Source organism: Parus major, chromosome 6 (assembly GCF_001522545.3).
Source record: "Parus major isolate Abel chromosome 6, Parus_major1.1, whole genome shotgun sequence".
Lineage (NCBI taxonomy): Eukaryota > Metazoa > Chordata > Aves > Passeriformes > Paridae > Parus > Parus major.
Genome location: NC_031775.1, coordinates 12,132,055 through 12,144,060, shown reverse-complemented (window position 1 = coordinate 12,144,060; position 12,006 = coordinate 12,132,055). Strand labels below are relative to the sequence as shown.

General features: G+C 44.3%; 1 protein-coding gene across 2 annotated transcripts; it reads right to left on the bottom strand.

Moving 5' to 3' along the window:
* Window positions 1–923: 923 nt before the first annotated feature.
* NOLC1 (nucleolar and coiled-body phosphoprotein 1) lies at window positions 924–11,904 on the bottom strand. Of its 2 annotated transcripts, XM_015633814.2 has the most exons (14): window positions 11,760–11,904; window positions 11,576–11,631; window positions 11,378–11,499; window positions 10,178–10,293; window positions 9,262–9,403; window positions 8,670–8,773; window positions 7,872–8,022; window positions 7,198–7,338; window positions 6,712–6,801; window positions 5,304–5,450; window positions 4,518–5,096; window positions 3,683–3,795; window positions 3,210–3,290; window positions 924–2,959 (listed from the first exon to the last, which is right to left on the bottom strand). In XM_015633814.2, the coding sequence occupies exons 1-14, from the start codon at window positions 11,868–11,870 to the stop codon at window positions 2,801–2,803; spliced, it is 2,112 nt and encodes a 703-aa protein (XP_015489300.1). In that variant the 5' UTR covers window positions 11,871–11,904; the 3' UTR covers window positions 924–2,800. The 2 variants fall into 2 exon arrangements, with proteins under 2 accessions (XP_015489300.1, XP_015489301.1); XM_015633815.1 differs by lacking the exon at window positions 3,683–3,795.
* Between the last annotated feature and the right edge of the window lie 102 nt (window positions 11,905–12,006).

Here is a 12,006-nt window from a genome sequence, read left to right as displayed (position 1 = left end):
GCACAGGGCAGAGGGGAAGGTCCTGTTGGTCCAGTTCCAGCACTAATAATAGCTGTAACTGCACCACTGTTGCACAGGGAAACCAGGCCTCTACATCAGGACAGTGATAGAGCAGATATGTAGGCTAAGTATGTCTAGCAGCTGCAAAATCTTGTGAAAGGACCAGTTTTTCCCAGGAGTGTCAAGCACGTCACTTTGAGAGTGTCACCAAGCATTTCCCACCCCGCTTGTTGCACTTGCTCAGTCAGGTGCTGATCCCCAGCAAGGCTAAGGACGTTCTTTACATCCTGTGCTGAAACCTCACACAGCCTTACATCCTCTCCTACAGGAGAAGCATCACGTTCAGGGTGGAACTGTGGCAGTGTTGGTGACAGAGCAACAGAGAGCCCAATACACGTGGTGCACCATCCCACCATAATGGGAACCATGGTGCAAGAGGTAAAATTGAGCATTACGGCACTCAAGAGCCCCACAAGGCCCTATCATCAAGTTTATTTTCCTTACACACATAGGAGAAAGAAATCTAAGGGGACACACAAATCAGTTATTTTAACTAGATCTATATAGGATTTTTTCAGTTATGCCTATTTTTTGTTCCTATATGCTGGTGCTTATCTGGCCAACTGCCATACAGCTGCTTTGGCAGCAATATTTGAGACCTAATGAAATATTCTGAAAGGAAGGGACTTGAACAGCCTCGGTTTTTGATATAAGCTTCTAGCATCTTACCCAGATCTCTCAGTCACTCACCAGCCAGCTGTACAGGCTACCTTTCACTTCTGAAGGTCTGTTACATGTCCACAATTATGGAAGATGTCAAGAAGTAGTTGTAGACTAATGTAGAGACAGTTACCCCCAAGCACTGGTACCCTCCCTTTTCCCATCCACTATTCCTTATCTTTAACTACCAGATCCACTCAGACTACAAAGGCAGCAAATCTTTATTTTCGGACATGGTTAACTCTCACATTTTACAGATGTTTTAAAAAACTTCAAAGCATAAAAGAATTTTAAAGAGTTTCAAATGTAAGTTTCTGATAAACAGAAAAAAAGAGGGCAAATGACAAGGATGATGTTCAAATTCCCAAGCAGAAAATACTCTTCCCACCTTCCTTTGGTCTCTAACCTTTACTTTGTCATAACCATGGTCTCCTGGGCCCTTCTGCACTGTAGCCTTGAATCCAGGCCCCAGTGATTGTGCAAGTTGGGGGAAAGTCCTGAAAAATGCTCACTGGGAAAAGTTGCCACTCATGTACATGGGGGTGGCTCATCAAGTCTCATCCAACCCTCAATTAGGTGACACTGCTTTGTACACAAACATAGCTTCCTGTAACAAGGCTCTTCTCATTAGCACCCTTTGGGGAGGGAATGGAAACATGGAAATCAGGCCCTGCATCACCTCAGTGGCTGGCAGTTTCATCACTTGGGTAAGTATATCTCACAGCCCACTACTCCATTTCCTAAACATGCCCTACCATTATCCAACTCACACTCGCTGTGGACTTAACTCACTGCTCCTCAAACTAACTTTACTCACCCAACAGAGGGCAGAGTATTTGGGGGAATATTTTCTGCCAGATGCAGGCTGCACCTAAGTAAGGAAGCAGTCACACAACTGAGTGAATGCAAGCCCACCCCAGCACACCATTATACCGTCAGTTGCTCGTGAAATCTCAGTTTAAGCTGCAAGTTCCTCAACTTCTTTGTGGCTCCCCTTACAGAATATACACTTGTAGCTGGTACTTCAAACGTTACAGCCCCAGGGTTTGCCTTTGTGCTAGGGGGAAATGGGTATTTTACTTCCCAAGAGGGATTTAACAGATAGAAGACAGCTCAAAGACCAAGCAATCCAACTCAGAAAAGAAATTTAAGGCATTAATGATACAATCATCTTGACTCCTAATAAGCTGCAGCTCACACTGCAGCCAGAACCTCTGAAACAAAAAGTTTATCCACCTCTGCCTTTTTCTAAGAGGCCTCTATCTCCTTAGTCTCTCTTTCCCTCCCCACCAAGTGAAACTTCACAGCCCCCATGCAGTTTCTGAACAACTTCACTCCCCAGCTACTAATGGAAGTGCTATCTAGAGTGCCACAGCAGTACTCTAAACCTTGGTCTTTCTGACAATAGCCCCCACCCTGCAAGTGCAATCAATACTGTTATTCAACTACAAAACCATATTTGGAGACTGCTTCTCCAAGTACTCTGGTTAGTGACCTCCACAGGAGTGAAAGGAAGAGGAAAGTAGGTATTTACTGCAAGGTGAAACCACAAATCAAAACAGAAAAGGAACCCTGTCACACTACAAGGGTAAACTTGAAATGTCAGGTCGGGCTGGGTATTACAGCCAGAGTGCTCAAAGCAGTTGTTCTTACAGTAACTAGTCAGAGGCAAGTGAAAATACTTGCCTTTTCAAAGGGATAAGAGTTAAACTGGCTGAAAAATAAATGGGAGGTTAAAACACAGGACAATGATTTCTTTCTTCTACTAGATGGGCAGGAAACCAAAAGTAAACATCACTGCCAGCCTTTTAAAATAAGACTGTAGAAAATATAAGTCTTGGCGGTTACCCTAGCAGTGCAAATAACACCAGTTTAAGGATGGTTTCAAATTAGGAGACTACAACAAAATTAGAAATAAAATGGGGAAACATCCAACTATTCTCCCACATCCCTACACCGGAGCTGCCTGCCCCACAAGGAGCTAGGGGAGGTAGCGTTCCAGGCAGGCTTGACATCCATAATGTCCATATGCCCATCCAAGATGTTCTGGTGAGCAGATGGTTTATGAACTCCAATATTCTCAGTCACTTTCAAACTTGACGGAATTGACTTGGGTCGATATAGTGCCCCCACGATAGCTGCCTCGTTTTTTCTTTGTCTTCTCATGACGGAAAGATTTGCCTTTAGTGTATTTCAGGATGTTGTTAGCTTTCTCACCCCAGTCACCAGCTGCTCCTTTCTGTGAGGGATGGAGGGGGAGAAAAGGAAATTCAAGTCAGTACCCAAGAGAGCAAAGGCAATGCTCCACAGTTCACCAGACCCAGAAAAGCCCAGTACATTCACACAGGAGCTGATACCACTCTGCTATGCGCCTCCTGGTGGAAGAAGTTTTCACCAAAACTACTGCCCAGAAGCACACCGAGGCTGCTCTGCAGACAGGTACTTCCAGAGACCAACTGTTATAGCACTCTGGCACCACCTAGCCCTACCTTTGCTTCAAATGAGTTATCAGCCACACGAGCATCCACCTCAATTTCTTCTTCCCTTACGCGGCGGAATGGAGAGGACGCCTGTTGAAAAAGAAAACGAGATGCAGTAACCACATACAAACACACAATGTTCCTTTAGTAATAACCTCCTTCCTTGCCCTGCAAATACAGAACCCTGGTCATGTCATCTCAATCTTTGAGTGTTTCTCAGATTCATTATTTTTTCCCTGCCTCAGATCAGGCAGCTCATGAGTGCTCCTGTGCAAGTATATCCAACAACTTTGGCCAGAATAATATTATGTTCTTATGTGCACTTCCCAGAGTTCTACAGACATGGTTAAAGTGCTTAAGGAGAGAGTAAAAATACAAATAATCCTGTAGGCCCAACCACTCAGATAAACCCCAAAACAGCCTACTTGTTTAGAAGGCAGAGATGCCTCTTCAGGCATTTGCCACAATCCACCCTCACTCACCCGTTTCACCTTGGGAACTGTGTGTGGTGTTTGGGCTTTGATCTTTGCTTTTTTACTGTGTGGTGTTTCTGGCTCCTGATCATCTTCCCTCTTCTTTTTCTTCCCGATTGTGCCTGTTAGATGTACAGCAGCAGAACTTTAAGGGCAGCGTTGGGAAAAGCAATGGCTTCTGTTCCCCAGAAAGCAAACCCAATGTTGAGTCAGGTGTGAGAACTGGTGCCTGCATTACCTCACCCAGAAAACAGACTGCTGTACCAGACACTAACAAATTCAGCAAAGACCTCCCCATCCTATCCTAAAACATAAAATTTTATGCAATAGGGTATCTCTATATGAATGATTTTTCATACTTGAGAGAGTTCTGTTGGTCAAAATTTGCCAATTTTGGATTCATATCACATGCACATCACTTTGTGATATCTGAGCACATTTGTGCACATCACTAGTGCATCACTAGTTGTTTTTCTCCTGGAGGGTTAAAGATTGATATTGTGCACTGGGGCATCAACTGTGGTCTCTCACTCCACACAGATAAGGTCCTCCAGCAGTCTGCTTTGCTGCCACTAAATCTTGTGCATGGCCAGATGGCAACTGGCAACAACTACACTGAAATGTACTTCACATTACCATAAATTTCACTGCCAGCAGCTATGCAGTACAGACAAAAAGGGATCCCACCAAATTCAAAACTAACCCTTCCCTCTTACTACTGTACCAGATGGCACGGTAACACACAGAGATTAATTAGAATGAGTATTATTTCAGAAAGTCTTCCATTCATGCTTAGCTCAGTAACACTGCCTGACAGACCCACTTCCCAGACTGCTGGTAATACCTCCATTGACTTTTCCAGTCTCTTCTTCAGAGCTGCTTTCACTGCTACTACTGCTGCCACCAGCTGGCTTAGACTTCGTGTTGTTTGCAGCCACTGCAGATGCTTTTGCTTTCTCTGTGGAGGCAGTGGCTTTAGAACCATTCTGCACCCCCTTCACTGCCTTTTTGGGCTTCCCATCCTCTTCACTGGAACTGTCTGATGAGCTGCTGCTACTACTAGAAGCAGCTGCCTTCTTCCCCACAGCTGCCTTCTTCCCCACAGCTGCCTTTGCTGCCCCGGTAGATTTGGTGGCTGGTTTCCCTGCTGGCTTTTCTTCTTCGCTGCTTGAGCTATCAGAGTCAGATGTGTCTGCTTTGCGAGCTGGAGTAGAAGGTTTGGACAGTGGCTTAGCCACTTTGCCAGCTGGTTTAGCTGGAGGGCCTTTCTTCTTCTTCTCATCCTCAGAACTGCTGGAGCTGCTATCTGAATCAGAGCTACTTTGTGCTTTCTTTGTGACAGCTGGTGACTTCTTTGCTGCAGGGGTTGCTGCTTTAGTTGTGGGCTTCACAGGAGCTGCCTTCTTGTCAGAACTATCAGAATCTAGAATGGAAAGAAAAACAGCAATCACGACTAAGTCCCATTCCTGTAACACAAGGCTAACATTCAGATTCAGCATTGTACACAGTACATCTGCTTGAAACAACACTTCAGTGGGTATTCCTGTCCAACTGCACCCTCCTAGAAATAGAAAGGTCTAAACAAGAACAACATGCATGTAGAAATTCTCCTTTCCTCCCATCCCAATACCTGAGCTGTCTGAGGAAGAACTGGAGTCTTTCTTTGCTTGTCCAGGCTTGACAACTACTTTTGCTGGTTTAGAAGTATTCTTTATCACAGGTTGCTTAGCAGGGAACTTATTCCCTACCTTCTTTTTATCATCTTCAGAGCTGGAATCTAAAAAAAACCAAGAAATGTTCTGCAAGTTAATAGGCTTAATGTGCAAGTTACTTTAGTGGTAACATGTATGTAATTTATGGGTAAGTGAAAAGCAAAATGGCTTGTGGCTCAAGGCAAGGGGAAAACATTCATTTTTCCACACATCTTCTTTGTTGTGAGAAAGTGGAAACTAACAGTTTAAATTCTTCACTAATGCATACACAAAGAAGTAAATATTTGGAGAAAAATGTAGAAGAGGTACTGAGTAAAGAACTTTAGAGAAAGTACCAGCATCATCAAACTTGGGGAGAAGAAACATTGAAAAAAGAATCTATGTGGTAAGAATAAAAAAAAAAAAACCATAAAAAATTAAGATATAGAGTTGGCAAAGCATAAAAAGTGAGGCAGCAAGAGCACAGTATCTCATTTTAGCTACCTCCTCTATCAGATGAGATAGCAGCAGCTTGAAAACGGAGACTCCTTGAGTACAAATACACTTCTGTATTGTGTTACATGAATCTGGAATATTAAACCTGATCTATTCCAGTATTTCTGAACACTTTAAACAGCAATCAAAAACTTGACAATTTTGAGAGAAACTAGGTAACAAAACCAGAAAACACAGAACTGCTGACACTCACTGGAGTGTCACACAAGTGATACAAGTGCTAGGACTAGCTGACTGCAGACAGACTGGCAGCTGCCACCCAGTTCCTGCCATGGCACCAGAGATGCTGAGATATGCCACAGGAGCATCCTGAACTCAGAGGGAAATTGAAGCACAAAGGGAACTTAGATGGGAAATACCAAAACTCAAACCTGATCGACAGGAGAGACAAAGTACACTGCTCCCATTTGTAGTGTCACATCAGGAGAAGGCAGGCATCTTCTAAGTCTATTTTGAACTTCATATGGTGACTACATTTTTATTTCAGAAGCTTCTCCCAACACAATGGAGTAACAAATCCCAAAAATCTCAAGACACAGAAGCTCCAGAAGAGTTTAACCATTAAACTTCTGTGAGAAAGCTGATTCACAATTCCCTGCCCTTTTCATCCAGCAATATGGGGACTTTTCTGCACTTGCCAATGGTCTTGTCTCATGGTCACACTCCACCTTGAATTGCAGGCTGCTGGTTTCCAATTTCACATCTTGCTAGCCATGGAGACTCTGAAGCTTTTAAGCTCACATGCTAAGGCTCTCAGACACACCACTATGGGGCAACTTGGCCAGTAAAAATATTAACACAAAAGAATCAGAGCTCAATTTCTTGAATTACCTGAGTCACTATCAGAACTGGATTCAGCCTTCTTGTTAGTCACAGCTTTCTTCTGGGGGGCAGGAATTGTTTTAGCTACTGCTGCTTTGCCTGCAAAAGCAAGTTTAAAATTCATAGGTCACATCCACACCAAACCTTTGTCCCAAGATCCAAACTTTAGCAGGTGTGAAAAACCTCCACTCTCACTACACCAGCCACTCAGCCAGCCCACTGGAAGCCATTCAAGAACTTGGCTTATTCCCACTAAACTAGATCCCAGTGACTTTTCAAATCAGCATGGGCAAATCCAACCTGACCACAGTTCAGATCCACGAGTTGCACACAGTTTTGTTTGTGAAACCTTCAAATTAATCAGAAGCATCCAGAAGAGCAAATAGCAACATAGAGCAAAGACAAATGGCTCTTCTGAGGAAACCAAGACCTTGCAAAAACCTTGTTGGCACAATGCAGTACTTTCCCCTGCAGCCTCTCCTCCTCACAACACACCTGCTTCTGCCTTTGAGGGCACCTGCTCTGCCTCATCACTGCTGTCTGAAGAGTCACTGCTCTCAGCCTTTTTTGCAGGAGCCTTAGCAAGGCCCTTCTTTGTCTGTGTTCCTTGAGGAGGTGGTACAGCACTGTATGGACCTATGAAGAGAAACACAGCATTCAGATGCCTGCATGATAATGTGAGCAGCACAAGAAGTTTTAGTTAGAATAAAGCACTTCTGCTATTCACTTCCATTTATTCCCCTTCTGTAGCTAAGATCCAACACTAGCTTCTAATTTGAAAGATTATACCCACCCCGCTGCTACCTCCTTGTTTCTACTCTTTGAGTTTAACTCTCCTCTTGGGGTTCAGCTGACCCAACCATCTCTGCAGAAGTTTTCTCTGCACTTTTAGAAGAACAGGAGCTTATCAGCAAACTTTTTCAGAAAAAAAATAAACAAACCCAGATATGTCAATTTTTGAATGTTTTCATTTATTGCCTTCTCAAATCCTCTGGTTAGAGAGTCAGACTGACCTTGGATATAGGCCCTATACTCACACCAGGTCTCTACTGGAATCCTAAAGATGTTATACCACACTGAACAGAGGCCCATTTAGCCCATCAGCTGGACTGCAATTGAATGGCCCTGGATACTTCACAAAAAAAACCTATTTAGTATCTTTTACATACCAGACTTTGGCTTTTGTTTTGCAGGTGGCTCTTCATCATCTGAGCTGTCAGATGAGTCCTCACTACTAGAACTCTTCTTGGCACGTTTGGTTTTCCCTGGACATGCCTGAGTGGCTGCAGGTTTTGGCAGAGGTGATTTCTTGGGAACAACCTTATCAAAAGAAATATACATTAAAAAACGAAATTGCAGAAATCTTGTGAGGACAACTGAATGTGGATCTTGCTTAATTCCACACCTCACTTAAGAGCAAATTCTCAAGACAAAGGGAAAAAGATTAACAGAGATTCTCAAATGCGAATTTTAAGAAATGTATAGCACCATTATCTTTCTAGCTCCTCTGCTATTGTTTTCTGCTCCATGAACCCTTAAGAAGGAACTCCCCTGGACAAAAGGGCCAAGGACTGACTGAAATTTAGCAACTGTCACATGATTAAAAACAAGTATGATTATTTATGTGTTGCAGGAACATTTTTAAACACTCACTAGTGGAAAACTCAAATTTACAGACAGCTAAACATGAAAGAGTCAGGCCAAAGCAACTTTATATAATAGAGGCACAATGTCGTTATGGCACAAGAAGATGTTTTCCTGGTAAAGGAAGGAGCAGAGAAAGCAGTAGGGAGGGATCAGGGAAGAAAGCAGTACATGGAGAGATGCTAGAACACATAATGTATGAAGGAGAAGCAGGTGTAAGTATGTCGAGCACAGCTTCTGTGTAGTCTGTGCCTGCAAGATGATAACAACCAGTCTTACTAGATTTCTACACTGTTCATGAAGCTTTTCATAGTCTAATGTACCTTTTTTGGTGCAGCCTTTTCCTCATCAGAATCTTCACTGCTGCTGCTACTGCTTGCTGCTTTTCCATTGACAACTTTGGTGGCTGCCTGGGCAGCTTTACTTCCTTTTGAGAGAAGTAAAAAGGGACATTGCAAAACATGCTATGGTAGATGAGGGAAAATTACACTGAGCAGTGACTATCTCAGAGAGAAAAGAACCACAGAAGCCTATAGAAAAGATTAAGGCAGTACTGCAAAAGTGTTGGTTTATCCTACTGCAACCTCAGAGGAAGTATTCTGGAAACTGTGTCTTCTAACTTATGGGAAATTCCAAAACTAAAGGCTTAGTAAAGATCTCCTGGGAATTTTGAGGGGAAGACCATGGTAAAAGCAAAACATAAACAGTTACTCAAACAATGCAGTGTTCAGGACCAGATGCTGTATTTCCATTCAGTTCTACACCTCTATGTCAGAACAAACTAGACTGCAGTGCAAATGGCAGTGAAAGCAGATTTTGAGACTGCTATGGTAATACATATATAGGTACAGATCCCAGCACTCCTCCTCTGCTTTTTTGATTTTGCTCTTTTTCATGACAGACATTAACAGGTACCTGATTTAGGTGTTGCTGGTTTTGGTGGTTGCTTCTTTGGTGCTCCTTCATCTGAGCTGCTTGAGTCAGAACTGGAACTCTCTGCTTTCTTCTGAGGCTGGATTTTGGTTCCAGCTGGCTTCACCACAGGTTTTGCACCCTTCTAAACAACAGCAGGAAAAACTGATTAACCCTTTAAGTCATGAGGGGAAAACAAGGCTAGTAAGATAGACACATACAGAGAGTGTACAGCTCTCTTTCACAGAGATTTGAAAACACCACTCTGCTTCATGTTCAGGGTCTCAAAATCCTGGGATAACAGCTTTGCTCTAGAAAAACTCCCAGAAATGCACTGGAAGCCTCCTTTGCACATCAGTCTTCAGTTCTGCCTCCTCAAAATGGGGCAGGTCTGAGGCTAGCACACTTCTCTTCCTTCTACAGATCACACTAGCTTGAAGGCTGAAAATACTGACTGGGCAACTCTAGCTGGTCTCCTCTAGTGTACAATGCTATCACTCTTCCTTCCCTGACATCATTCTTCCTTGCCTCCACTTCAAGACCATGACTGCAGCAAGAAAAAGGAAAGAGAATATTCTCTTTTTACATAAACACACATATATATATAAAATCAAACTTATAGTAACAACTGTAAGTAAATCTTTCTTTGCAAAAGAAACAAGCCCTAGCAGTCTTAGGATAAGAGTAAGGACCAGATTTGGGTATGAAACAAAGTGTGTGTAGGACAAAAAATTAGTTTTTCCTGGGACCAGTCTGAATGGCACTACAGAAATGTCTCTTTGTTTTGCATCTGCAGCAGCCTGCGCACTTCACAGTTCAGGACAAGTAAGCCAAATTTCACATGCAATTCTGCTAGTAAAATTTGCTATTATTGATCACTGTCAAATGTGCATTAAAGATACTGGAAACAAAAGCCAACCTTTGCTGGCTTCTTCTCCTCCTCCGAGTCTGAATCATCACTGGAGTCCTCACTGCTGCTCTCTGCCATCTTGGCTGCAGGAACTGCTTTTATTTTGGGCACAGCTGATGCTTTAGCTGCAAATAAGAGACAGCATACATTGATGACAAGTTAATTCACAATTTTCATGTACCTATATCCTGCACTAGCAGATATCAGAGCAAAAGGATATATTAGGGTCATTAAACCATGAATGAAGTTCATAATACTTACTTTGTTTCTTGAGCAGTGTGTGGCAGACTGCTCCAAAATGGGTAAGGAAAAAGATAAAAGCAATTCCAGACTTTGTTTCACACTAATTTAAGTGCAGGCTTCTATCACCAAAAGGACAGCCCACAAAGAAAGAGCAGCCCCCAAACTGAGATAATATTAGCTGGGTCTGCACACCTTCTGGCTTAAAGAAACCTGCTGAACAAGTACAGACTGGTGCTTGCAAAGAGAATCACCGCAATGCCATGTTAAGGTTCCAGATATCTAAATGTGTTTTAGCCAAATCCATTCCCTGGTTACTGATTGCTTTTTAATAACATGGAGTAAAATAAATAGTTTTGTTTCATATTATATTTAAAACTGCCCTTATCAAATAAAAATCAGATCTAAGTTCAAATTCAGCTTTAGGATGGCTCAAGTTGAAGACATATTTTCTTACTGTGTCTCTCCCTCTCCTCATTCATTCCTTCTCTCCAGCAAATCTACTTCTAGACATACACAATCTTGTGTATAGTGATAAATGAAAGACACAAGAACAATTTCAGATAAAAGGGAAAAATTTAGCTCACCACATAGCAAAGTGCAGCACAGGGATGTATTTTTTGACAGCACTGGTACATGAGCTTGAAAGAAAAAAAGGGTAGCAACCTCACACAAGCAGCAGGTGAGCAGGGATGCCTGGCATTTCTCTGGAATGGCTAAAACCTATGGGATACAAACTCTGCTGTGCCTAAATTTTAACAAGATAGAGACCACCCTTCAGTAAAATTAACAAATCTTCCATGTCATGGGCAAAAGGCCATGCCAAAACCGAGATCAGTCAATACAAACTTAATCCCTTACAGCTGCTGAAAGAACTCAAAAGAGCTAGTAAAGCTGAGCTCTAAAAGCACGTGAAAAGCCAATGCCCAACACAACTCCGGTCTGCACTAGGGCCGCCCATAAACCTACCCGGCTTCTTGGCCGGGGGTTTCTCATCCTCCTCGCTGGAGCTGGAGCTGCTGCTGGCGGACGGTTTCCTCTTCGCCTGGGCGCCGTTCGGGACCAGCTTTCTCTTCCTGGCCTCTGGAGACCTGTGGGCAGAGGGGCTGAGCGGGGCCCTGCGGGGGCGGCCCGGGCGGAGGGCACCCGCATCCCGAGGGGACTTACCGCAGCCAGTAGGCGAAGATGTCCAGGAGGGAGGCCGCGTTGGGGTCCTGCTCCTTCTAAAGCGAGAGAGGCCGCGTCAGCCAGTATCAGACAGTCAGTCAGTCGGTCGGTCACTGAGCTCCCCTCCCGTCCCGTCCCGTCCCATCCCGCCCTGTCCCGTCCCGTCCCGTCCCGTCCCGCTCACCGCCGCCGCCTCCCTGGCGAAGGCTCGCGCGGCGCCCTGGCAGCCGCTCTCGCGCAGGAACGCGAGCACGAGGGGGAACAGGTCGCTGGGCACGGGCCGCCGCTCCGCCATGATGCCCACGCTGACACGTGCCGCGCGCGCACGCGCCGACTCCAGCGTGCGTGCGTGCGTGCCTGCGTGCGTGCCTGCGTGGTGCGTGCGTGCGTGCGTCGGCGGCCGCCCCGGTGCCGCTGCTGAGTTACCGAGC